Raw genomic sequence first — 27,292 nt, 5'->3', positions numbered from 1 at the left:
CAATCCAACACACACTCCAAAGCCATAATTATTGCCAAAGGTTTGGGAGAACAGAAGTGCTCTCTTCCCCTGCTGTCCAAGATTTCACAAGAGTAGGAACCAGTCAAACTCCAGCAGGGAGGGAATTTCATACCTGTAGTGCCAACCATAGAAACAATGCCATGAGTGAGCTGATAATGAGACATAGTAATGAGTCTGTCAGCTTCTGAGATGGCATGCTAACTGCACAGGATTCGATGGTTTCCAGGCAACTTCAGCCTGAAGAAGAGCCTCTTGTTTTAAAAGGACATCACAGATAACCATTTGTAAAACAGTGGATGGGGTATTTTGTGAGGCACTGACAAGAATTCTGGAAGAAGGATGAAGTTGTTCATCCAATAGAGCCAGACTGGAAGAGAGGAAGCAGGAGCTCCAACAAGAGGAAATGTGAAGTTAACATGGTCCATTCCAGAGTTGACCATGCACTGCAAACCTGAATTCCATCTTGGTTCATGGAATCCTGTAATCTTAGTTGAGCTACCTCACCTGAACTTCGCCAACAAATTAGTCAATTTAGTTGGTGGTCAGGTTCAAATACAAAATTCGTTCAGGTTTAAATACAAAAATTCCTTAACCCACCTTTTGGGGAGGCCACCTACTTTGACAGGAAATGGGAACCAGTTCCCCAAAACATTTGTAATGCATACCTCAGAGATTGGGCCTTATGGAATCTAATCTCAGCTGAAGTCTAGGGTTGTTGTGGCTCCGCCTCTCTGTGACGGCAATCTGATGTAATGGGGTGTTATGGGTTTTTTCCTGGGGGGCTTTTTTTTGGCAATAGTAAGCAAATCTGTAAAAATTAATAGGAGAAGAGTTTTTATCTTGCTTTATGTTGACTACTATTTATGTTTCTACTGTGGTATGTACCAGGATACTCAGACAGCTTGGATAATGCATGAAACCATCTGGTTGAGGGTTGGGGAGGCACTGGAGTGAAAGTCTGAACATCATCAATTGTGCAAGAGGGGAGAGGCACTATTTATTTATACTCCACATTTATTGTCTTTACCTCAGTGTTACATTGGGAAAGATGCAGAAATGGTAACCTGAGATGACCGAGGGATTGAAGCCCTGGGAGGACAATCTAAAGTATTTGATGCTTTTAGTTAAGGATATTAAAAAAACCCCTGCTGGATCAGACCAGTGGTCCATCTAGTCCAGCACCTGTCTCACACATTGGCCAGCAAGTTCCTCTGGAGGGCCAACAACAGGGCATAGAAACTGAGGCCTCCCCTCCCCCCCACCAAAGTTGCTTCCTGGCTCTGGGATTCAGAGGTTTAGTGCCTCTGAATGTGGAGGTTCCCCTCAGTTGCTATCGTTAGTAGCTACTTGTAGACCTATCCTCCACGAATCTATCCAATCCCCTTTTAAAGCTGTTTATTCCTGTGGCTGTCACTACATCCTCTGGCAGCGAATTCCACATTTTAATCACTCTCTGTGTAAATGTGTATTTCCTTTTGTCCATCCTGAATCTAGTGCCCATCAGCTTTAATGGATGGTCTCAAGTTCTAGTATTTTAGGAGATGGAGAAAAATTTCTTTGTCAACTGTGCCCAACCTATGCATAATTTTATAAACCTCTATCATGTACCCCCTTAATCATCTGTTTTTTAAATTGAAAAGTCCCAGACTCTTCACCCTTTCTTCATAAGGAAGGTGCTCCAATCATCTAGGCTGCGTTTAGCAGACCGATGACTAAGTGGAGACATAATAGAAGCTTATAAAATTCTGCATGGCATTTAGGAAGAGTTTTTTTTAGTTATGACCATTGGTCTGTCATGGTCTGCATTGTCTTCTCTAACTGACCATGGCTCACTAGAATCTCAGAAGTGCGATCTTTCTTACTACTTCATTCCTTCTGAGATGCTGGGGATTGAACCTGGGACTTTTAAGCATGCTAGGCAGATAATCCCCCAGAATTCCTCTTCCATAATACTAGAGTTTGAGGCCACCTCATAAAGTTGATTGGCAGTAGATTCAGGACAGACAAAAGAAAATACTTGTTCACACAGTACATAACTAATTTGTAGAATTCACTGTCACAGGGTATCATGCTGGCTGTTTGCTAAAATAAATTAGATAAATTCTTGGAAATCAGGTCTGTCAATAGCAGTTAGTCATTTTGGCCAGATGGAACTTGCATGCTCAGAGGCAGTCATCTCTGAATGCCAGCTAGTCGGGAGCAGTAAAGGAGAGACTAGATTGGTGGGGTTTCGGTCATAACAAAGAATGCTTTCCCTGCATGCAGAACATAAAACAAGACATTCTAGTGGAGATCTTAGGAATCTTCAGCCACTAGAAGAAGCAGGTGGTACATGCCAGATGGCTAAAGGAAGAGGGGAAGGAAAGGAAGGAAGGCAACCAGACTGCCTGGAGATGCGTTTGGGTTGCCTCCTTAAATGGTTGGGTTTTTTAAAAAAAAGCTGCGTTCAGTTTTATGCCGGAGGTGCTCTGTGCAGCCATACTTAACCTTACTCGTTTAGAAAATCAGGCCTCTATTGTTCCTGCTCAGAAGATGTGATGTTGGCAGCCAGAGGTGGGCTGCCAGCCCATAGCAACAGAAGAGGGATGAGGCCCTCCTCTCCCCTCCCCTCCTGCTCTCTGGCACTCTCAGCAAGCCAAGCATAAATTCAACCACTTGTTTATCATGAAGTTGATGCTCATTTGAGATAATTTTCTGCTCCTCCAATGTGAATAGCATATCAGCATGCTGGGGTCTGCATGTGAGACTCCCAAGGCATCAGCCCTGTTGTTCAGAGCACAGAGGAGGTTTGACCCAAATTCCTGTCTTTGTCTAATGTTTCTAATGTTGGGGTGTATATGTGTATAATTTCTCTTTTCTTTTCCATCAAAAATCTAGAAAATATTTAGCCTTTCCCGAATTGGGTTTGCAGGCATGCATTTGGTTTGGACTGTGTGGGGTTCCTCCCCAACCCTGAGAAAGTTAAAGCAGGTGACCTGGATGGCCTTGGCTAGCCCAATCTCATCAGATCTCAGAAACTTAGCAGGGCCAGTATTTATTTATTTTGTGATTTATTTATTTTGTGATCCAGTACCTGGATGAGAGGAGGAGATTGGATTCATACTTCCCTTCACTTGAAGTCTCAGAGTGGCTTACAATCTCCTTCCCTTCCCCTCCTCACAGCAGACACCCTGTGAGGTAGGTGGGGCTGAGAGAGCTCTGACAAACTGCTTCTGAGAGAACTTGTGACTGACCCAAGTTCTCACCAGCAGCTGTAGGTAGAGGAGTGGGGAATCAAACCCAGTTCTTCCAGACTAAACTCCACACTCTTAACTACACCAGGGGTGGCCAAACTGTGTGTCTTTCACACATATTGTGTGGATCTGGAGGCCCCCACCGCCTCATCAGCCAGCTTGCAGAAATTTGTCTCTAAATCACATCTCCAAGCCAAACCAGCTGGTAGCTGGGAGAATGCATTTAAAATTAAAGTTGCTTTCTTTCCACCTCTCCCTCCCCGCCATCTGTTTGCCTTCCTTCCTTGTATCTCTCAAACATCTGATGTTCATATCTTGTGGCTCTCAAACATCTGACATTTATTCCATGTGGCTCTTACGTTAAGAAAGTTTGGCCACCCCTGAATGACACCAAACTGACCAAGGAAGTCCAGGGTTGCTCCACAGAGGCAGGCAATGGCAAACCACCTCTGTTTGTCTCTTGTCTTGAAAACTCTATAATGTCAGTATAAGTCAGCTGCTACTTGATGGCACTTTGCACCACCAGAGCTGTCCTAAGAGAAAAAATTAAAACAGGAAACTAATTGCAGTCTTTGAAGTCACTGTGGGGAGAAACCTGTGTGTTCCTCCAGCATTTCATGCCATGCCTTGTGGAGATAGAAAGAGGGGCAGCTGGTTGTTTTTCTGCAACACAGGATTTTTCCACATCAAACCCCATATGGTTATAGCAAATAATCAGATATGCTGAGCAGAAACCAGAAACAAAGCTCCAAGTTTATAATCCCAGTAACTGATAATTACAGGTGGAATGCTTGTATAGGACTGTGGTACCTCCAATTTTGTGCATGGAGCAATTCCTCCAATACTGTTCACACAGAAGTTGTCAAGGTGACGTGTCAAAGCTGCCCTGAAACATTTTGCTGTCTTGAGCAGACATGAATGCAGCATTTCCTGCAACCAGGGCTAGCACGTGGGAGTCAGTGGGGTAGGCGCCTGCCTAGGGCGTGGCACCACCAGGCGCCCCCTTACTTCCTTACACTCTTCGGAGGCTTCCTTGGAAGCGTCCGTAGAGTGCGGAGTTTTAGCGGTGCCCCATTGCAGTTTCAACCCGAAAGCAGCGAGGTGCTGCTAAAACACTGCACTGTTTGAAGAGCATGGCATTTTAGCTATGCCCCACCACTTTCAAGACGAAAGTGGCCCACCTACAGCTTTCCACAAAGCTACTTTCATCCCAAAAGCGGCGGGGCGCCACTAGAATGCCTAATTCCTAAGAGCCAGGTCACCTTGCACAATGACGTCACTTTGTGATGTCATTGTGCATGCGGGAAATGACGGTGGGGCGCAGCACAGGGGTCTGCCTCCAGCGGCAGAACTCCTAGCGCCAGGCCTGCCTGCAGTGCTGGAAGAGAGCAGTGGCTGTCCCTTTTGGATCTCATGCTACTTCATTGGTGACTGTAAAAAACCAAAATTGCTGCCTCAAGTGTTTCTTGGGTTCCCTGTGCTGTTTCCTGCCTCTGGCTCTGTGGTATGGCTACTACTAGTTGGTGCCATCTAACTAACCAGCAGGTCAGAAGTGCAGCTAGACATTTGCTTGGCGCACACAGCAATTGTCTCTGGGTGAATGGCAAGGCACCTCTGTTGTTCTTGGCCATGACTGCTCAGTGGCATGCTCACGGTTTCCTCTCTCCATTTTTAAGCCAGAGGAAATCGTAACGGTAGCACAGCTGTCATCTATCTGGCAGTGGAATTGCTGCAGCTGATGGATGGAAGACATCCTTCAAATAAAGGGGATAAATGCAGTTTAAACAGTGGGGAAAGAGAGGTTGGGTGGGTTCTTTAAAATTTACTTTTGGTGTTATTTGTGAGTGTGCCCTGCAAACACACACACTCAAAAACTGTTGTTTAAAATTGTATTAATAATTTTAAATTGCAAATCGTTTAGTTTTAACTGATATTATTGTAATCGTTTTATTGCTCTATTGCTTTATGTTTCATTGTTGATATTTAATGTTGTTAGCCGCCCTGAGCCTCCTCCGGCGGGGAGGGCAGGATATAAATACGAAAAATAAATACATAAATGAATAAAAAAAGAAAGAAAAGGAGGGAAGGAAAGAAATTGATTCAGACTGGCTTGGTGTCATATGCAAATGAATTCCTGCGGGCTTTTTCTACAGAAAAGCCCTATGTGAAACAATGGTGACATCAGGGGGTGTGGCCTAATATGCAAATGAGTTCCTGCTGGGCCTTTTCTACCAAAAAAGCCTTGGTCTCAGGTATTTATACCTAGCATGCATCGAGCGGCAGGAAAATAGGCAGAGAAAGAAAAGTAATTTGGAAAGGAGGGGAACTAAATAAAGAAGCTGTGTACCACAGCATTTCCCAGAAACTAGCCCAGGTCTGCCACACAGTATGTACTCAAAAGGAAAAAGCAGTCTATAATTGTCTTGAACCACCCTCAGCAATACCTTTAACTTATTTTGAATGTACACCTAAACAATGTAATAATATGTGAAGTAGCCCAGCTTCTTTCCATCCCTCAAGGACTTGGATTTTCAAAGTCTGTTTTTCTTCAGGACCTTTTGAACTGGATTTTCTCTGAGAGCTTATTCCAACCCCCCTTCCTTTCTCCATTCATTTAAAAGGACTTTTAATCCTGGCTTCGTAGCATTTGTGGCTGCTTTGTCATCATGGAGGGGGGCTTCATTTTTCCTTGTCTCCTTGTTATCATAGCTTGTTTGTCTCTCTCTCACACACACACACACCATAGCTTGTAGCGTGTCCTCCTATGGAAACGGAAAGAAATGGCCATCCTGCTTCAGCTTGGCAGGTCCCCTCCCTCCACCGTTTATAGTAAGCTCAGGTGTGCTCCCTTTCCGCATGCTTCATGCACCTTTTAGCCACCTTGTAAAATGCAGTCACTGCTTTGTAAGAACTCAAAGTTCAGCGTGTATGCAGAGGGTTTTTTGTTTTGTTTTGGAGGTTTTTTTATGGAGGTTATAGATACCTGACTTTTTTCCCCGTTTGTGCGATATCTGACTGGGAAAAGGAGGGGGAGCTTGAAGAGCCGCTGGCCTATGCCGTGAATTAATTACCACGTAGCAGGGCTGATCAGCTTTCCCCCAGACCAGATTTCGATTTGTGTGCCGTCAAGTAGAAAATTAACATGGACACAGGCCAGAAACGTGCCATGCCTGAGTGTGCACTGCCGCTGAGGAGGTGCGAAAGGAAGGCTGGGCTTTAGGAACGGATGACGTCCAAGGCAACTAGCCCTCTGTTAGCCAGCTTGTTTAAATATTAGCCTCTGGCAAGGACAGCCACTCTCAGCTTCAAAATTGTCCCTTTTAAAAAAAGATAGTCCTGGCGCAGACCCCCCACACACACCTTTAGAAGAAGGCACAGCTTCCTTGTATTAAGCGCAGATTCATATAGCACCAGTTCTTTTCCAAGAGTGTAGCCTAGGAATATTTGGTGGTGATTGTGCACAATACTGAGTAGAGTCATTGCTCGGTTCTCCACTTTGGGGCTGGTTGTAGAATCAGATGCTCTCTGTAAACATTCTTGAGTTTTAGGGATTCAGCAGGTTGCAGACCGGCAAAATGCATAAGGGGGCTGAGGATTTTGCTCTGATGTGGTCTTTCCAGGTGGTCTCTGGAGAGGCAGCATACAAATTCCGTAATTATTACAGTTACTAATTTCACTTACAGCACCCCTTTCTCAGGCTCAAGGCAGATTGCAAAATACGACAATCATTTCAGACAGCAGAGGCCTCCAATAAACAATGCAGTAGGACCAGGGTTACCAAAACTGGAAGACACTCTAAAGCAAAACGGCTTAACACAACAAAAGCTGTCCTTTTTGGCGGGTACATCAAGCAAGATCTATGGCGGAAATATCAAACGCCGACGGGGAAGCATATAATAGCGGAAGAGCTTATTACACTTCCCAGCAAAGCGAGGAGAATACAGAGTTAAGGTTTGCCAACAAACCAGGGAGAAATTGGCATATCTGTCCCTTTAATAGAAGCTAAATGTGTAGGAATGGACAGGATGGAGGTAAATAATATCACCTGGCATTTGCTGCCGATCAAACTGACACTAAAGGACAGCTAAACAGAGTTGAGGTATCTATTATATTTCTCTTCTTGCCTTTAGAAATAGTCTAAGAACCTCCACGGAGGCTCCAGATGGAGTGATTACATCTCATTGATCTCCTAGAGAGATGGTGATTTTTCATTAATGACACTGCAGCTCCTCCTCATCCCCAGCTGTACTGAGCCTCTTGACAGGAGACGCTTTCCGCAGAAAAGAAAAAACTTGTGCAGAGGAGCTTTTTTTAAAAAAAAAATCAAATCAAATGAATTAAGTGTTTTTAGTGCTTGTAAAACTTTCCAATAACTAATGTAGGCTTAATTTGAACCCAGGTAGCTTTTCCGTTCCAGCGTAGCGCTTTAGAATATGTGGTGTTAATACTTGAAGAACAGTGCCTCTGAGCATCTGCTGACTGCCTGTTCTTTATTACTGAATGAGCACAGCCAACTAAACACATGTCCAAACATTGGCGGTGGACATGGGGGTGGGAAAAGGGCTTTTGCCATCTCCTACTTAAAAAGCTGAGTGCTGGAATTCATTGTTATATATACACCTTTCATTTATTTTGCAAGAAAAGGAGATCAGCTACTTTTATCTTTGATGCTGGAAAGGTTAAGCAAAGCAGTTACAACAGCTGAGATACTAATTTAAGGGCCTGTCTCAGGATCAGAATGGAAACTGATAATTTGTTGCAGTGATGGTTTTGTTAGATACTGGAAATAATAATAATTGCATGCAATCAATTTGCAACTGACTCTTGGCCACACCAAACCTGTGGGTTTGAAGGCAAGAGGTGAGCAGAAGTGGTTGACCATTGCCTTCCACTGCATAGCAGCCCCAGTCTTCCTTGGTGGTCTCGCATCTGTGTAGTAATCATGGCTAGCCATAGCTTCTGAGCTCCTCCATGCTCAGGCTAGGCTGGGCTATCAGATCTCCTGGAGATTTTGGTAGAAAAAGCCCAGCAGGAACTCATTTGCATATAAGGCCACACACCCCGATGGCACCATTGTTTCACACAGGGCTTTTTTCTTTTGGCAGGAAAAGCCCAGCAAGAACTCATTGGTATATTAGGCCACACCCTCTGACACCAAGCCAGCTGGAACTGTATTCCTGTGCATTCGTGCTCAAAAAAAGCCCTGGGTATGGGTATTCTCCTGAATAAACTGACCGTTTTTTCTAATTTGGTATAGCAGTTGTAAGACTGAATTTAGCATAACTTATATAATTTTTCAATGTACAATGAGACAAAGGGAAATGACAGCAGTACTGCAATCAGATGTGCAAGAGGAATCATCCTCTGTGGGACTGGTATGTGGGTGTAATTGCCTGTCAACTACCCAGTTCAGCAGGTAACCTTGGGAAAGTCACTGGCTTGGATCCAAGGTAGCATTTCCGTGGATGGAAGGGTGGCTGTCCATGGAGTGTGTCTTTCTCACCTCTTCTCTCCTGCTGCCAAAAATCCCTCCCCAAAATGCTGTTCTAGGGGAGAGGAGATCTTCTGTCCCTAGAACCAATCCATGGGGTCTAAGCCACTGTCTCGCTCCCTGGAATAGTACAGTAAAATGCAACAGTTCTTGTACCTCACTTTTGTACCCTGAGCTGTTGAAGGCACCCGTTCAGTGATTCTATTACACGCGTGGGGGTTTTATGCACGTGAAGAACTCTGTCTTTGCAAAAGCTCTCCATTCTCTTCGGGCATACTTCATATTCCTGAAGGAAATGGGGAAAACAGGTTCCATCACTGAGGAGAACAGGATGCCCTCTTCTTCTCACCCCCACTCCCTGTTCCTTCTGGCAAGGCGTGTAAAAATTGGCAAGCTGTTCTTCAAGTTATAAGCTTCTGTGCTTATAACTTCTAACGGACTCAACTTTTCATCAGGCCAGATAGAAATAACAGCTAAATCTCAGCGTTATGAAAAGCAGAATTCCATCAGCCACAAACCTTTAAGCCCTTAAATGATGAAAGCAGTTCCCAGTGTTAATATGGCTCAAGGCAGACTTACTTTAAACTTTCCAGGGCTTGTGTTCACTGGGAAACAACATAGGTACCTTGATTGTGGCTGCACCTGTTTCCTGGGGTCAGTTTGCTAACAGTCTGCTGCACCGAACTGCGAGTCCCATTCGCTCTTGACGTTGCTGAACCCAAAGAATGGACTAAGGACATAGGATGCTGTTACTTTGTTGAAGCTAAGCAGGCCTGAGCCTGGTCAGGACCTGAATCTTCAGCTCCTCAGAAACCCTATTCAAGCTGCTTCCCAGTACTTAGCTGCTTGATAAGTCAAGTATACCTGTATACTGATTACTGAATATTGAATATGGAACACCGGAATGCTGAAGACGGTATACCGAATCAGTATTTGAATTTGAATAGAGTGTAGCTTCACGACCGCTGTCTGATTTTTAACGATATGTATATTTATAACAAATGTTGGATTTTAATTATTTAATATGAAATGTTAATTTTAAAGTGAAATTTATTTTTATGTTAGTTTTACATATGTTGTAAGCCGCCCTGAGCCACTCGGTGGGAAGGGCGGGATATAAATCCCAGATAGATAGATAGATAGATAGATAGATAGATAGATAGATAGATAGATAGATAGATAGATAGATAGATAGATAGATAGATAGATAGATAGATAGATAGATAGATAGATAGATAGATAAATAAAGGCTGTGATGAAAGACGCCTCCATTTGGCCACAATGGTCACTGAGTGTTTCTTGGGCCAGTCGCCATCGTTCAGGCTAATCTAAGCAGGATAAAATGGAGCAACTCTCCATGTGCTCCCCTAAGCTCCGTAAAAGAGGAGGGCAGGATAAAAAATGTGATCATGTCCATGGAAGCTTATTTATTTTTTAAACGTCATCTGAGGAGGCCTTTCTGTCTTAAGTGCTTCCGAAGTGAGGAAGGGGCAACTGCTAAAAATGGATTCTGTTTGGAATTTAGAGCTGGGCTAGCAGGGGTGGCTGCAGCTGTTGTTTTCCCCGTAACAGCTCTGCCTCTCCGTAGGGTGCTAACAAAGAGCCACTGTTCCTCTGCAGAGTGGGGTTCATCCAAGATTTGAGCTCCGCAGGATCTGATTAGGGAGCAAAGGTGGGCCTTTGCGGGGGGGGGCGGGGGAGAGAAATGTGTTTTTATGAAGGACAATTGTCTTCCAAATACTCTTCCTGCTCAATGAGAAAATTCATTTGTGGCCACAGAGGACATGTACTTTATGAAAATGGAGGTCAAGGATGATTTGGAGATCAGTCAGCACTCTGGTAATTTCAGGGCTCTTCTGTGTGTTGTGACAATGTCTGCAGATGGGTCACTTTTTCTTCACATTTTGGTATCTTGAGGTCAAGCTGTGTTCAGGTCTTGAACCGGACATATCCTTTCACAGTAAGAAACTGTGGCTTTTCTGTCCCCCAGGTATTGCATCTCTCTCCCCATGATTTAAAGCCTGGAGTTCCAAGTGTGTCTTTAAGACAGCAATTTAGGAGGTGCCTTAAACTGGGGTTTAATAAAATCCAAAGGGTCCTCGTTTGTTGTGCAAATACAAAACTCTCTTAACCTACACATCCCTAAACTAATTAGCTCCTAGCTCAGTGGTAGAACTCAGCCTTTATGTCCAGAAAGTTCAGTCTCCCATTATTGCCACTTAATGGCTCTCAGGTGACAAGATAACTGTGCTTGAGGCCTCAGAGAGCCACTGTCATTGGAAGACAGCACGGAATTGGGGAACTAGTGTTCACGCTTTGTATGCTCATGTGGTCTTAACAGTAGGTCCTTATTGTGACTTCTAAAATTGACTGCAAAGTACACTTTCAAGTATACTCTCCATGCTCAAGAGTCAAGACGAGATTCTCCCAAAGTTTACACAGCCTGAACTTACTGGATAGCCTTGGGGCCAAGTCACAAACTCTCAGCCTGATGAATTCCACATCTGGAAAAAAAATGGGAATAACTGGCTGCCACATCTATCCTTTGTCCTTCATTTGAGGTGCTATAATACTATGGAATGTTCAGAGGTGTTTTTGGTGGCAGAAAAGGTCGCTTATGGAAAGCGCTGAAACTGCTGTGAGATGTGGATGTTTGAGTGTGAAAACATGCCACATAGAGTTTAAGGAATGGAATAATGTATGGCTCAAGGACAGGCAGTTAGTTGGTCGACAAAGAAAGAGAGATGGGAAAGGACCTTCTCTGGTAGAGATAGCCAGAGGGTCTATGTGCTGTTTGAGGCAAATAGATAAGAAAGTCTGAAAGACCCAGTGAATGAAGATAAATTTAAACTTTGGAAGAAGGAGTCAATTTAGATTCTCTTGTACAGAGCATCTCTTGCTAGCCTTGATCTTGTTTTGGAATCTGTTCACTGATCCATTTGTCCTTTTGGTTTTTGCTTGCAGGCGTGGGCACCAGGGATTATTACCGGAAGATTGGCTATGAGCTGGAAGGACCCTATATGGTGAAAAGATTGGACTGATGGATGTAGCCAGAAACACTTTGAAAGCCTGTCTTTGCACAGTTAACCCTGCTCAGGTGCAGTGCTGGGAGGTGACAGTATCTTCCCAGTTGGGACACAACTATTTTTCCCCAGTCAAGAACATCTGATTGCAAAGGTCTCTGTTCTTTCTGAGGTCCCTATCAGAGTCCCAGAATCTTTGCAGGGACTCCCCTGAATGACCTGACCTTCGCCTTGAGCATGGCAGAGGCCACTTGACCTTTGCCACCCTTTCCATATTATTCTCCACAAAAAACAATATTGACTTTGATTGCAGGCCCCATGATATTCAGTGTCCATCAGTGAAGCGGAGATCACCCTCCACAGCAACTTGGCGCCCAGTCTGAAAATGCCATGTTGATGTTCTGTTACATCTCCATTTTACATCAACCAACTTGTTTTTGACTTTTAAGGATAAATCCTGTTTCATTTAGGGTTTTTACAAGGGTGGGTGAGTGGATGCATAACACCCTGCTTTTATCTGCAAGGCGCTTGAAAAGGGCTAGAACTTTTCTATTAAGATATTTAAGAGCTTGTGATGGGCTAGCATCTATGCTAGTCAGCTGTTTTTTCCATTGAGAGCTTGTTGGGGGGAGATAATCTTTTGAAGTTATTTATATCTGACAAGCATCCCTCCAAAACAAGGAGTTTTTGTTTGGTTTCTTGCCAGGCTTCTATTCCCAAAACTGTGAGGAATCCTGACACACCTGCTTTTTCTGCAGTGTGGAAACTGTAGAGTATGCTGTAATAAAGGATTGTGTTGGAGTTTTGTACTTTTTTTTTGTTAAGAAACTGCAGAACAGAATCCCACTGCCAGACCTTAGCCATGTTCTCCTGTAAGCCGGGAAGGATCTGCTTGAAATCTCAGTGCAGAATTATTTCAGATTTTTTTTCCAATGTTGAACAGGAACCGACAAAGTAAACACCAATTATAAACATCTTTATTAACCAGAGCGTTGCACTGACAGGTATTTTCCCACAATCTCTGCCCAAAGCTTTTTTTTAAAGGGTGGGGGGGAGGAAAATGCACAGTCACTCCTAGTTGAATTAACTGAAGTCTGTATTTGGAGAAATCTCTGACCACGGTCTTGCCCAGAGTGCTTCTGTGAGGCAAAGGCAAAGATTTTTTGGAAATCCTCACTAAATTGAAGGCTGAATATGGACAGCCTTCTGAAATAGGCATCCTGTCCAGGATAGACCTGCTTGTAATAAAACATGGCTTTCACAATCCACTTGTGATCAGTGTCTAATGAAATGGGGCATTGGGATCTCAGTTGAAGAGAAAAGAATTTCAGTCATCTGTACATGAATCATAATGATTCTCTCCTGTGTTCTTGGAGATGCGTTCCACCTTGTGTTTTGGAGATGCTGAAGTCCTTGTGAATGTTGCATCTACATCAAATTTGGTTTTTAAATGTACAACGGAGTGTTCTAAGGCATCCTTCTCTTTCTCAAGGAAGTTGCAGCTTAGCAGAACCACAGATTTCACAAACAAGAATTAGAACCAAACAGTAGAACCTTGGGTATACAGCCAAATGGTGCAACCCAAATGCTTATAGCCCAAATGGTGCAGTACTACATGGTTGCTTTTCTTCTAGGCCATGGCATCTCCAGCTTTATAAGAGTCAATGGCTTGACTTACTCTTAAGCAGCCTTTACTCTAAAGCATTTTGAGAAGCATTCTTGCTTTATCTGCCCTGTGCTGAAGCCATCTCTTCCATTTTCAAAGGGCTGGGTAAATAACAGTCTTTAGTAGCCTCCATAGATCCTTGCAATAATTGGCTTGTCTCCTAAAGACTGATCTCTCCTAAATCAGCAATTGCTCTGTTGTCACTGCCCACCCCACCCCCCATTTCTCTTCAGAGCCTGTCCCTTTGTGACTTTCTGTCTATGCCTCCTGACAAAGGGGAAAGCTTTTGCCTGAACAAAAATGAACGGGGAGGCCTTGACCCATTTGACATCAGGGAGGCAACAGAAGGGGAAGCGTCCTTTTCCTTCCCCATGAAATGTCAAGGCTGCTCTTTGGGCCGAAGCACTGGAGCATGGCAGCTCATTTTAGTTGGGGTCAAAGGCGACATTTCTTTCACTGCTGCTCTGGCTCACTCTTGATGGATTCTAATGTGTGGCAAAAAAAGAGAAAAATTGTAGCTCTTGGCACTGTTGCTGGAATAAATGTCCTTTTGTTTTCCTGAAAGTGGAACATGACAGGGGAGAGACCCCATGACTGTAGAAGGTGCTCAGGGCACTTTGAGATTGCACTTCCTCAGCTACTAAGGTGTGCAAACCATATGCGCTCCTCTCATTTCAGTGGGTTCAGCACAGAAGGTCTCCGAGTGCAATAGTGGGCTCTTTATATACTATGTGAAATAGTCTTGTAGCCGTTTGGAAACTCTTTGTCCATCACCTTAGCCCGGAATGCTGAAGGGATAGGGATGTCGTGAGAAATTCAGATTAATTTTGGCATCTAGTTCCAGCTTGAGAGAGCCAGTTTGGTGTAGTGGTTAGGGTTAGGGAGAACCGGGTTTGATTCCCCACTCCTCCACTTGCACCTGCTGGAATGGCCTTGGGTTAGCCATAGCTATCTCAGAGATTGTTCTTGAAAGGGCAGCTGCTGTGAGAGTCCTCTCAGCCCCACCCACCTCACAGGGTGTCTGTTGTGGGGGGAGAAGATATAGGAGATTGTAAGCCGCTCTGATTCAGAGAGAAGGGCAGGGTATAAATCTGCAATTCTTATTCTTTTTGACAGCTGGGACTGAATGTATCCCAAAATGTGCCAGCTTCAAAAAGTCCAAGATAAGACAGGATGGAGATGTTTTAATTACATTCATAAATCCATCGCTTCTCTTAGTTTTGCAGATGACCAAAGTTAGATCGGGGTAGTCAGAAGGTCACTCCAGAGTGACCAGTCACTCTCCAGGCAATTAAAAGTAATTCTCCAGCCCTCTGCCAGTGCTGAGGCACTTCCTTATCCTTCCTGTTAGAGCTACCGCAGCAGCTTCTTACCTCTTTGCCTACTTGGCTTAGCTGTTAGATTAAACATGTAGCTTATATATCAAGTTACTACAAATGATCCATGGCAAAAAAACCCCCAAAAGCAGTGGCTTGGGTCAGTGACTTTTGTCTTGCTGCCTTTACAGCAGAAAATGCAGCTAGGGATTCAGGAAGCATGATTTCCTTTAACTCCAGACTGAAGACTGGAGTAGCAGTATATTTAGGAAGACTCAGCTGTAAAGAAGAGTGGAAAGCATAACCTTACACGGTTCCTTGGTTTATGACAAAGCAGAACAAGCCTTGGCTCTGTTGTATCCATGCAGCGTCTGGCACAAAACAAGGTTGGTTTGTTTTTTAAGTCACACCATGTAGAAAAGAAGGCAAATGGGCTCAGCTAGGCAAAACTTAGAGGCTTTGCTTGGAAATTCTTTCACTAAGTTTTATTGCTACTTCTGCATGATACCATTTTGTATTATTTTTGTGAGAGGGCTTTTAACCTTTTCATTAGACCCTGCCCATATTCATGGTTTGAACACATGGACTCATGTGGCTGCCTTATATCATTGGGTCATCTAGCCCTATATGGTTGCAGTGGAGTATTTCCGGGGGGGGGGGGGTTGCTGACTTTTGCTAATTGCTGCCTGCCACTGTGCTCTTCTGACTGCCTTCTCAGGCTGCTCCTAGAGGGGATTCCTCTTCCTCAGAAACTGGCATTTCAGGGACCTTTGTAGGCAACAGCAGGGTTATCAGATGTCCTCTTTCGTATGTCTGTCCTCTTTCGGGCTCTTTTTAAAAAATTGATGAACATGTCCTCTTTTGGGGTTGTAAGGTTAGGAATATTCCTAGTTAGTAGCAATTATCACTGCTTAAATAGTGGGGCATTTAAAATTGGATTAATCATCCTGATTGGTTTGACTATTTGTTTGAAGTAGTCAATTGGGAACTATGTCCTCTTTTTTGTGGTTCAAAACATGGTAACCCTACACACTCTGTTGAGAGATACCATACTGGAATGTACTGTTGGAGTCAAACTATGGGCCCACTCTAAAAGGCATTGGCTTTCCAGCATCTCAGAAAACATTGTTCTTATCACCTGCTACCTGATCCTTTTTAATGGGAGGTGCAGAGACTGAAGCTAGGACCTTTTCCATGACAAGCAGGTGCCCTTCACTTTTGATTCTCTTTCATTTGCTTGTGCAGTATTGTCCTGCAATATGTCTTAATGCACCAGGCATTTCAGCAGTTTTAGGAGCCAACTTTGTTGTAGAACTGGCTCTTTTACATCTCCATCCATTTTGCCATCTCCTCTTCAGACACCTGGACATATTATTTAATTCTTCAGCAAGTTTTTTAAAAAGCCACTATAGAATCATGTTACTATGTCTTCACTGTCTTGAAAGAAGTTTGGAAATGAATTTTTCATGGTGGTTATGCAAAATCTTGCTTGAGCATTCCAGTTTGGCAGTCTGGTTTTGTCATGTAATTTGATTGGCTTTGTGGGGTCATGACATTGTCAAATTGGCTAGATGATTCCTGACTGGCTGGATCAAGCACCTTTACAGCACACTCCTGTCCATTTTTACCGGGAGGCATCTCATTGAATGGCAGTTGCTCCCTAAGGATGTATAGGATTGTGGCCTTAGTCTGATATGCAATTGGTTGCATTTAATAGAGCTTGGCTTTGGAGGTGGGGTACAGAGAAATGGGCTACTCCCGTGCCATTTAAGGTTTTTCTTGTGTATGGGGGCTTGAACGGATACCAGGGACCACCAAGAAGACAAGTGAGTTCCAGATCAAATAAAGCCCGAATTCACCCTAGAAGCTAAAATGACTAAACTGAGGCTATTGTATTTTGATCACATTAGAGAAGACAAGAGTCACTTGAAAAGACAATAGTGCTAGGGAAAGTTGAAGGCAGAAGGAAAAGAGGAAGACTCAGCATGAGATGGATTTACTCAGTCAAGGAAGACACAGCCCTCAGTTTGCATGACCTAACCAAGGCTGTTAATGATAGGACTTTTGGAGGTCATTAAGTGATAGGGTCACCATTAAGTCAGAAGTAACTTGACAGCATTTAACACGCACACACACCAGGAGGTGGTGAAAGAAGGACCAACGTTTGAATGCAGATTTGGTTTCTGTGGTTTTTTGCACAAAAGTTAAGCTTCCTAGTACCTTTTCTCTGTTTATCACAATTAAAGTTTGCCAGAATAGACATGGCCATGAGCTGTGTGTGTTAATTCTGGAAGAATGTAGAAAAATAGCAGGATTGTGGACAGAACTCATGATCTTCTTCGTGGTCTCTGTGCAGTCCCACACATGGGTTTTCCCGTCAGGACGAACCCTACCTCGGAGATTTTAAAAGCTAGCCTAGGCGTTATTTTTGGCGCGCGCTCCCTTCCGTCCTGGGGAGCAGGCATCCACTGCGCATGCCTGGAACGGGAGGGAGGCGCCCCACCCAGCCAGTTTCTTTCCAACCGTCGCCCGGGATAGTCTTACCTCGCTGCGCTCCTCTTTTACCTCAGAGCCTAGCCTTCGTTCTTCCCTGTCTTCTTCTTCTATTCCGCATTATTATTCCATCTTCCTTCTTATATCTTTAAATATATATATATATATATATATATATTTCCCTACTTTTTACCTCAGACCTCCCTTCCCTTACCCCCCCCCCCCCGGGCGTATGGAAGGAAGGGACAGTAAAATAACCTTTAAAAGGTGTTCGCGTTGTAGAGCGAAAATCCCTACATCAGACGGACATTCACTTTGTTTATTTTGCCTGGGAGAAACCCATAAAGTGGACGCCTGTGCGCATTGCCTTCAATTCGGCAAACAGGCGCGGAAAAACAGGGCCGCTAGACTAAGAAGTCATCTTATGGAGTCTGTGCTTCACCCTGAGATGTCGCAATCCTCTACCGCAAGTAAGTCGCCTCCCCTTCTGACTCCCCAAGGGGACGGTGCAAGGTCGGCAGCTTCAGTGGCCATTGTTCCCAGCAAGCATAAGCCCGGCGATGCCGCGAAAACCGGCGACGGCGCGAAAACGTCAGAGCAAACGGCCGCGCCTATTAAAATGAAAAGTGGGAAGCACACCAAGAAACACAAGCACTCCGATCCGAAGGCCCCGAAGGATTCGAAAAAAACTACCGACCCGAAGGACCCGAAAAAACCTACCGACCCGAAGGACTCGAGAAAACCTACCGACCCGGACAAATCTTCGGAGCAGCAGAAAGCCCTCGAGCCCGACAGACAATGTCATCCGTCCACACCCGGATCCAATACCCAAGGATCGGCCACGCCGCCTCCGGAATCACCACAACAGCAGACGGAAGAAGTTATCCCGATCCCGTCCCGATCCCCTTCATTGCAAGGATCCATACATGACCCTTCGCTGGAGAAGATCCGAGACCCACTGCAGTGGACACAACAACACATCAACCCCAGATCGTTTCGTGATATGTCGAATCCCATCCAATATAGACAACACGACGCTCATCGGTACTTTGATACTCATCGATTCCCAGCCAGATCTCCAAGCATCGAGAGACATCGGTACCATCATACGCGTTTCCCAGACAGATCCCCTAGCAGGGGGAGGGACCGTTACCGCTACCACCCGAGATCTCGGTCTCCATCCATGTCCCCGAGAAGACGCTACTACACTTCGAGGTCTCCATCAATGGATTCCCATCAATGTTGCGGTTACCACCAATCTCGGTACCGTGCCGATTACCACAGGGACCAATCCAAGGAAGCAACTCCCGTTCAACGGAGTAAGCACCCGACGAAACAGCCATCCCCGACTCCTTCCACTTCGACTTCTAAGCCTAAGACCACGAGTCCAACTAGACCGGACCCACAGGCACCCGTACCTGACAACTCTGATGCCGAATCCGAAGCACAATCATCGGAGTCGATGCAATCGATGTCCTCTCCTGGATCCCCAGCTTCAGATATTGCGAAGCCTGCAGATTTGTCACCATCCGACGGAGCCAAGACATATCTGGACTTGGTTGCAAACATGGCTTCTGCTCTTAATGTTAAGCTTACATCAGACGCGCCCAAAGTCACGGATGTAGTTCACGATTTGGTCCATTCAGACCTACCCGCTGGTTCCTTTCTGCCGATGCTTCCAGTACACCTAGATGCCATTAAAGAAGCCTGGGACAAGCCGGCATCTATCCCCCCCACTTCAAAACGAATCGAATCCCTATACAAAATTCAAGCTACGGAGTCAAAGTTTCTATTCAGTCACCCGGCTCCGAATTCAATGATAGTTCACTCTTCCTCCAAATCGAAGCAGACTCGTCATCCCGTACCCCCAGAGAAGGAGGGCAGGAAATTAGACACTCTGGGAAGGAAGATGTATTCCATCTCTACAGCAAACGCCAAAATCAATAATTACTTGGCATACTTTGCTGCTTACTCCCACAATCTATCCTCCCAGTTAAGCACACTTGTCTCTGCCCTGCCAGAACCTTCTCAAAAGCAGGCATGCACATTACTACAAGAGCTCAATAGAGTCTCCAAACAGCAAATAAATACCATTCGTCACTCAGTGGGATGCACCTCCAAGGCGATGGCTGCCTCAATTGCCTTGAGAAGACACGCCTGGCTTCGCTCCTCCTCCCTACAACCCGATATTAAATTCAAAATCGAGGATCTCCCTTTTGATGGCCAAGGCCTTTTTAATGCCACGACAGACGACATACTCACCACAGTCGACGACAGCCGCAAACGGGCAAAAAGACTTGGTGTGATTCAACAACAGCAGCAGGGCTACAAATCCAGACCATGGAAGCCAATGCCATTCAAACGCTCCAGGTCTCCTCGACAATCTGAATACTGGAAGCGTAAGGCTCCTCCACCTAAGCAGCCTTTCAACCAAAGACAGCAAAGACCACAACCACCTAAGAAGACTGCAACTTCATCCAAGCAGTCTCTTTGACTTTCCATCTCTAATACTTCACCACACTTCCAGACTCCTACCGTTCTACGAAAGCTGGAAGTTAATCACCACAGACAAATGGGTCCTGAATATCATCTTAAGAGGCTACTTAATAGAGTTTCATTCACCCCCTGCGAAACATCACTTTGTTGCAACCCCTCCATCCCCTACCCTCCAAGAAGAGCTCATCACCTTAATGGCCAAGGCGGCCATAGAACCTGTCCCAGATCAGTACCATCGGACGGGCTTCTATTCCCGGTATTTTCTAGTTCCCAAAAGGGATGGAGGTCAGCGCCCGATTTTGGACCTCAGGGCTCTCAACAAATTCATCCACCACAAAAAATTCAGGATGGTTACCCTTCAATCCATTCTGCCCCTAATTCCTCAGAATGCTTGGATGGCGCTGGTAGATTTACAGGATGCCTATTTCCACCTAACAATTCATCAATGCCACAGAAAGTTCCTGAGATTTGCCGTGGGAAACAGCCATTATCAGTTTCGAGCGCTTCCGTTCGGACTCTCCACAGCACCCAGGACTTTTACAAAGTGTATGGCTGTGGTTGCTGCATCCCTCAGACAGCGCGGAATTGCAACTTACCCATACATAGACGATTGGCTCCTTGTAGGAGCTTCAAAGTCACAACTGGAAAAAGACATTGCTATAACCCTTACACTCTTAGCCGACCTGGGTCTCCAAGTCAACCAGCAAAAATCGAATCTAATCCCCTCTCAAGACATTCAGTTCATAGGGGCTCGCCTCTGCACCACGGACCACAAGGCTTACCTCCCAACAGACAGGATAGCCTCTATTCATACCCTAGCCACAGAAATAATGCAACAGCCCAGACAAACAGCTTTCATCATTCAACGCATGTTAGGACTCATGGCAGCAACAACGGCGGTCTTAACACATGCAAGACTCCGTATGAGACCCCTACAAATCTGGTTTGTCCGTGCATTTCGTCCCCAACACCAATCTCAACAAACCCTCCTAACCGTCCCAAACAACATCCTTCCCTCTCTGGAATGGTGGACAGTACGAGATCATCTCCTAATGGGCATGCCATTCTTAAGGCCAAGTCCATCAGCTTTAGTCACAACAGATGCATCAAGGTGGGGCTGGGGAGCCCATCTGAACACCCTCTCAGTCCAGGGGCAATGGACAGCATACGAACAGTCGCTCCACATCAATTGCCTGGAGCTCCTAGCCGTACACAGAGCCCTCAAATCATTCCTGCCATCTCTTCACGGCCGCCACGTTCAAATAGCGTCAGACAACGTGGCGACGGTATTTTATATAAACAGGCAAGGAGGGACTGCATCTACCCGCCTTTGCAAGAGAGCAATGCATCTCTGGCACTGGAGTATCGCACATCAGATCCATCTCACCGCAGTACATCTCCCCGGTGCCCAGAACACACAAGCGGACACACTAAGCAGGTATCTCGTCAACGACCACGAGTGGTCACTCCACAGGCCGTACCTTCTACCAGTATTCCAGAAATTCGGAACACCGTTAATAGATGTGTTTGCTGCACCAGACAATGCACAATGTGCTCTCTTTTTTATGAGAGGTCCGCCCTCACCACAATCTGCAGGGGATGCCTTCCTCCAGAAATGGACAGGTCCGCTGCATTTTCTCTTCCCACCTTTTCCACTGATAACACGATCAATACAGAAAATTCAACTGGACAATACAAATTGCATTCTAATCACACCGTGGTGGCCGCGCCAACCATGGTTCACAACGCTCCTTTTCCTATCGGACAATACTTACCATCACTTCCCCCGGGCCAAGAACCTCCTCTCACAACAGAACGGCAAGGTTCTTCATCACGACCCGGACAGACTTCGCTTGACGGCTTGGAGGATACTTTCTCAGAATTCCCTGAGGGAGTGAGAAATGTCCTATTAAATGCGCGAAAACCATCAACGAGAAAATCATATTCCATGAAATGGAAAAGATTTTCCATCTACGCAACCAAGCATAACTTCAAGCCTCTATCTGCTTCTATGCCTCAAATCTTGGCCTATACATTGTCATTATCAGAAAAGGGGCTAACTTATTCGTCTTTAAAGGTGCACTTGGCAGCGATCTCAGCTTTTCACCCTCACATACAGGGCCGATCTGTGTTTTCACACCCCGCTGCAAAATCCTTCTTGAAAGGAATCTTACACTTGCATCCACCATCACGACAACTGTACCCCAGCTGGAGTTTATTGTTAGTATTGAGTCAACTAATGAAACCACCCTTCGAACCCATGGTTTCAATACCGCTGCATCTTCTCTCGTGGAAAACGGCGCTGCTGGTCGCACTCACCTCCGCTAAAAGAGCCAGTGATATTTGTGCGTTTAGAGCAGACACACCTTACACCATTTTTCATCATGATAGGGTAGTGCTACGACCAGATCCTACCTTCTTACCTAAGGTAGTCTCCACGTTTCACTTGCACAGGATCACAACTTTACCTGCTTTCTTCCAACGTCCTACAGATAAGGGCCAAGAAGCCCTACACTGCCTAGATGTTAGAAGGGCACTCGCTTATTACATAGATAGGACAGCACCATTCAGAAAGGACTCCAGACTTTTTGTGGCCTATGGACGCCACAATAAGGGACAGAAGATATCTACGCAGAGACTTTCGAAATGGTTGGTTGCTGCTATAACGCTGTGTTACAAACTCGCAAAGCAGCCGGTTCCAACTGCATTACGAGCTCACTCCACAAGAGCTTTGTCAACATCATCTGCCTTTGCCAGAGGGGTTTCCATGGAAGACGTCTGTGCTGCCGCCGTCTGGTCTTCCACCTCGACCTTTGCTATGCACTACGCTCTGGACGTTCGTGCTAGGCAAGATGCTTCCTTTGGACAGGCAGTACTTCGTTCTATCTTCGACTGAAGATACGACCTGGGCCCGGTAAGTACCAACTTACCTTGGAGTCCAACACTTGTTTGACTGATTTGCATTAATTTTTTTCTCCTACTCTAGTGCCAGCACCCACCGCCGTGCAGTTCAGCTTATCAGTCACCCACGTGTGGGACTGCACAGAGACCACGAAGAAGATAAACAGGTTACTCACCTGTAATTGATGATCTTCGAGTGGTCATCTGTGCAGTCACACACGCCCGCCCAACCATCCCCGCTGCTGGCTACTGGTCCTCTACAACCGCTCATCTACTATGTCAGCGGCGGGGAAAGAAACTGGCTGGGTGGGGCGCCTCCCTCCCATTCCAGGCATGCGCAGTGGATGCCTGCTCCCCAGGACGGAAGGGAGCGCGCGCCAAAAATAACGCCTAGGCTAGCTTTTAAAATCTCCGAGGTAGGGTTCGTCCTGACGGGAAAACCCATGTGTGTGACTGCACAGATGACCACTCGAAGATCATCAATTACAGGTGAGTAACCTGTTTTTCCTGAGATGGTGGGAGGGCTAACTGGAACCTCCACGTTTAGAGGCAGTTTACCTTTGAATAACAAGTCCCTGTAGAGCAGAGCTGGTTCTCTTGCTCATATCTTGCCAGACTAGCTGAACCTCTGATGTGTTCCAGCTCTTAAATCTTTTTCACACAGAGTGCATTTTATAAATAGCCGCAAAACCTAAACCAAAGACTTGAGGTTAATTCCATTGCAGAATCTTTTAGCTCAGGCTCCTGGACTCTGCCGCTGCTGAAACTGAGCCTGACTACATGAATTGTGGCTTTCCCCTCTATAAAACCATTTATTTCTTCCCGCGGTGTCAGTAAACAGCAGGATCTGCTTCTGCCTGGCCACATAATAAGCACCCTCAGCAGGGACAGAGGGGGCTCAGCAGGTTCAGCCAAGAAAAGGGGAAATTAGGCTGAACACATTCCGACCAAATAATATCCCACTTTCCATAATAGCAGCACTGATCGGTGACTATTTATCGGCCCTGGAGCAAGGAGAAGTGGGCCTGCGGTATCATTTCAAAGGACCACCACCAAGTTTCATAGAATCAGAGTTGGAAGGGGCCATACAGACCATCTAGTCCAACCCCCTGCTCTATGCAGGATCAGCCTAAAGCATCTCCGACAAATAATCATTCAGGTTTCCCAACCTGAATCAGGCAACCCTACCCACATCCCCTTCCAGTGGCCAGGGGGGACTGGCAACCCCAACTGTGCCCCAAGCTTTCCCAAGGACCTCCCTGTGGCCCCCTCAATCCCTCCGATTTGCCTGGTGGTAGCAGTTCCTTGTTGATGGGGCAGGAGACATGTAGGTCAGAGGAGGGAAGAGTCCTTTTCCCTCCCTCCCCTCCCACATTACTGGAGTCTCAGACCCTGTTCAGGTAGCTTCCAAAGGATCAGGCTTGCCTGAGATAACAAAGCATGGGTGCACCTGAAGACCTGGATGCTACAATAGCACATGGATGGGGCAGGGAGGCAGCAAGGAGCCTTCACTTCTCCTCCAACTTGTTTGCTCCCTGCTAGCAACACCAGTCACCACTCAAGCTAAGGTAAAGCTTGCTTTAAAGATGCTGCAAGGCAAAATCTCTCTCCTGAACTTTCACAGCATCCTGGTTTGAACACACATGAAGCTGCCCTATTCAGCCCATTGGTCCATCAAGGTCAGTATTGTCTACTCAAACTGGCAGCAGCTCTCCAAGGTCTTAGACAGAGGTCTTTCACATTGCTTGCAGCCTGATTCTTTTAACTGGAGATACTGGGGGTTGAACCTGGAGATTCTTTTAACTGGAGATGCTGGGTGTTGAACCTGGGACCTTCTGCATGTAAAGCAGAAGCTCTACCACTAAGGCACAGCCCCTCCCCTAACTGATCTTTCTCCCCAAGCAAAGCAGCTATGCAGTTTTAGGTAAAAGATCCATAACTCAGGCAGGCATTGCACTTACTAAGCATGCATAGCTGCTTTGTGTAGGAAGAAGCTCAGTTGATAGAAGATACTGTGTGAATGCAACAGGTAAGTATTCCCTGTTCTCAGTTCCCATATAGCACTTTTCACCTGGCTACCTACCAAAATCTTCCACTCAGGATGGGTTCAAAAGGCATTAATGGGCAGGGGGTTCAAGACTCAATGCATAATTAAATCCTGAACACTCTGCACCAATCCACAATGGTGGCTGCTAGGTTAGAAGGCAGTAGAGTAGAAGTGGAAAGAATAATGGAAGATAGGGCTATCTGTTATCTTTTAAACATGACAGTTTAATGGAACCTCCATGTTTAGTGAGAGTTGCTCTGAGTACCAGTCGCTGTTGGACAGACAAGTTGAAGGGACTTGTGTTGCTTTTCAGCTTCCATCTAGTGGGCCAGTATTAAGAATTAAGCGTACAGGAAGAGCCCTGCTGTATCGGACCAGGGCTCCATCTCATCCAGCATCCTGGAGGGCCAATAAACAGATCACAGAGAGCCTGTATGGTCAGACTAGGGTCTGGGAGACTCAGGTTCAAATGCCATGAAAGCTGGCTGAAGAATCTTAGGCCTGTCACACACTCTCCACCTAACCTACCTCACAGGGTTGTTTTTGTGAGAAGAAGAAGATATTGATATCCTACCCTCCACTCCGAAGAGTCTCAGAGTGGCTCACAATCTCCTTTACCTTCCTCCCCCACAACAGACACCCTGTGAGGTGGGTGGGGCTGGAGGGCTTTCACAGAAGCTGCCCTTTCAAGGACAACCTCTGCCAGAGCTATGGCTGACCCAAGGCCATGCTAGCAGGTGCAAGTGGAGGAGTGGGGAATCAAACCCGGTTCTCCCAGATAAGAGTCCACACACTTAACCACTACACCAAACTGGCTCTCCAGGATAAACTGGAGGAGAGTAGAGGAAAGTAATGCAAGCCACTTTGGGTGCCCACTGGAGAGAATGGTGGGTTATAAAAGAATAAATAAACATCCCCCTAATGTTGCCTTCTTGCACTGGTATTTAGAGGTATGTAGGTTCCCTTTGGTCACAATGACTAGTAGCTACTGATGGACCTCTCCTCCATGAATCTGTCCAGCACAATGCCGGACTAGTTTGTGTATCTTGCTGCTCCTGCGCCCACAAGAAATCACTGGTTTGCAAGTCACACTTTTGAAGAAATTGTCCTGCGTAATCTTTGGTCCACAAGACTGCCCTCTGTTGTGAGCGTCTCTGTCAATCACTGGAACTCCCCTGCTCAGTCAGTGTATGAAATCCAGCAAGGGAAGAGTGAAAGGATGCATTCTGCCTAAATGGCTCAGAAGAACTGCAGGATCTTTGTTTGCTCAGGTGGTTAATTCAAACATTATCTGACAGAACAAAGATGTTAGACACCATTACCCTGTTTCTGACCTCCAGAGTTCTCCTCGCATAATATTGAGAGGAAAGAGATGCAAATGAGCTTCCGTCAATCAAAATGTCAACACAAAGGTTTATTCAAAGCCTTAAGAAGAACCCAGATAATTAGGAACAGTTTGGTTCAGCCGAATCACTCCAACCCAGCAAGAAATCATTTTTGTCAATGAAAGTGATGATGGACTGTGGAAGTGGCTGGGGATGCTGCCGGAACTCTTATCTCCCGGTGGCAGGTGCTAGCGAAATTATCTTTTAATGAAGTCAGCTCACCTCACAGTCCTGGGTCAGCTGTGAGTTCCATTATTTGCTGCAGGTCTCCCTACAACTTAACTCTTAAATCCACCATTTGGTGGTATGAGCGAGGATTAGCTTTGGGTTTTGTTTTGCTTTTTAAATTTCCATCCAGTTTTGAAAATAGCAAAAGGCGGTGTAGCTGCAACATGGAAATACAGCGTATTTATTAGACGGTTTAAAATTACAGATTAATTTAGAAGTGTGCTTGCCAATATCCAGGTAGTGACTAGAGATCTCCCACTATTTCAACTGATCTCCAGGCGACAGAGTCAACCATGAGTGCCACCCGGAATTATCTAAACAGATAATTATTTATTAGAACCAGAATTAATTCTGCATCACATGCATGCAGTTACAATTTTAAAGGAACACAAAATCTAGTTTTTTCTCGGGATCTGAATTGAGTTGTTGCAAGAGATAATTATTATTTTAAAGTTTTTGTTCAAAAAAAATGCAACAAACTTGTAGCCCATCTTACAGGGTGGGTTTGAGAATGAATGAAATAGGAAGGTACTGTTTGTCCAAGGATCTCAGGACAGAGTCAGCTTGACATCCTAAATCTAAAAATGGAAAATCTTCACAAGATAGCAGCCAGACTCTCATGTGTTCCTTGTATATTTTTTACTTTGCAGAGATGTTTCAGCTAGAGGCAGAGAGGGATGACAAACCAAGCGATTGACAATGTTGAGCCCACAGTCAATGAAGAGAAAAAAACAGTGCACCAGATCATACAGGAAGCAGCACAAAATAGCAATATACATGGAATCTCAATAGGATGTCAGAAGCACACATCTTGACAGGAGGAAAAATGCTGCTTGAGATTTCACAAATGGAACCTTATGAAATTAACAGGAAAAGATAAATTGTAGAAAGGTGGAAGGAGAAGAAGGCAAAGGAATTAGTTTGTCCTGTCTCATCTGTAAAGATCTGTTGACACATAGGAAAGGTGAGGCAAATGGAAGAGAAGGAGAAGG

The 27,292-nt window shown here is 45.4% G+C and overlaps 1 protein-coding gene across 2 annotated transcripts in view; it reads left to right on the top strand.

The window, feature by feature from the left end:
- Positions 1 to 12,569, top strand: part of ELP3 (elongator acetyltransferase complex subunit 3) — a 107,130-nt gene extending 94,561 nt beyond the window's left edge. For both annotated transcript variants that reach the window (XM_060250401.1, XM_060250402.1), the window contains exon 15: positions 11,710 to 12,569. In XM_060250401.1, the coding sequence (XP_060106384.1) occupies positions 11,710 to 11,786 (77 nt within the window). In that variant the 3' untranslated portion in view covers positions 11,787 to 12,569. The remainder of the gene's footprint in view (positions 1 to 11,709) is intronic.
- Positions 12,570 to 27,292: the final 14,723 nt, after the last annotated feature.

The sequence above is a fragment of the Heteronotia binoei genome, chromosome 1, assembly GCF_032191835.1.
Source record: "Heteronotia binoei isolate CCM8104 ecotype False Entrance Well chromosome 1, APGP_CSIRO_Hbin_v1, whole genome shotgun sequence".
Lineage (NCBI taxonomy): Eukaryota > Metazoa > Chordata > Lepidosauria > Squamata > Gekkonidae > Heteronotia > Heteronotia binoei.
This window is presented reverse-complemented; position numbering and strand designations above follow the sequence as displayed.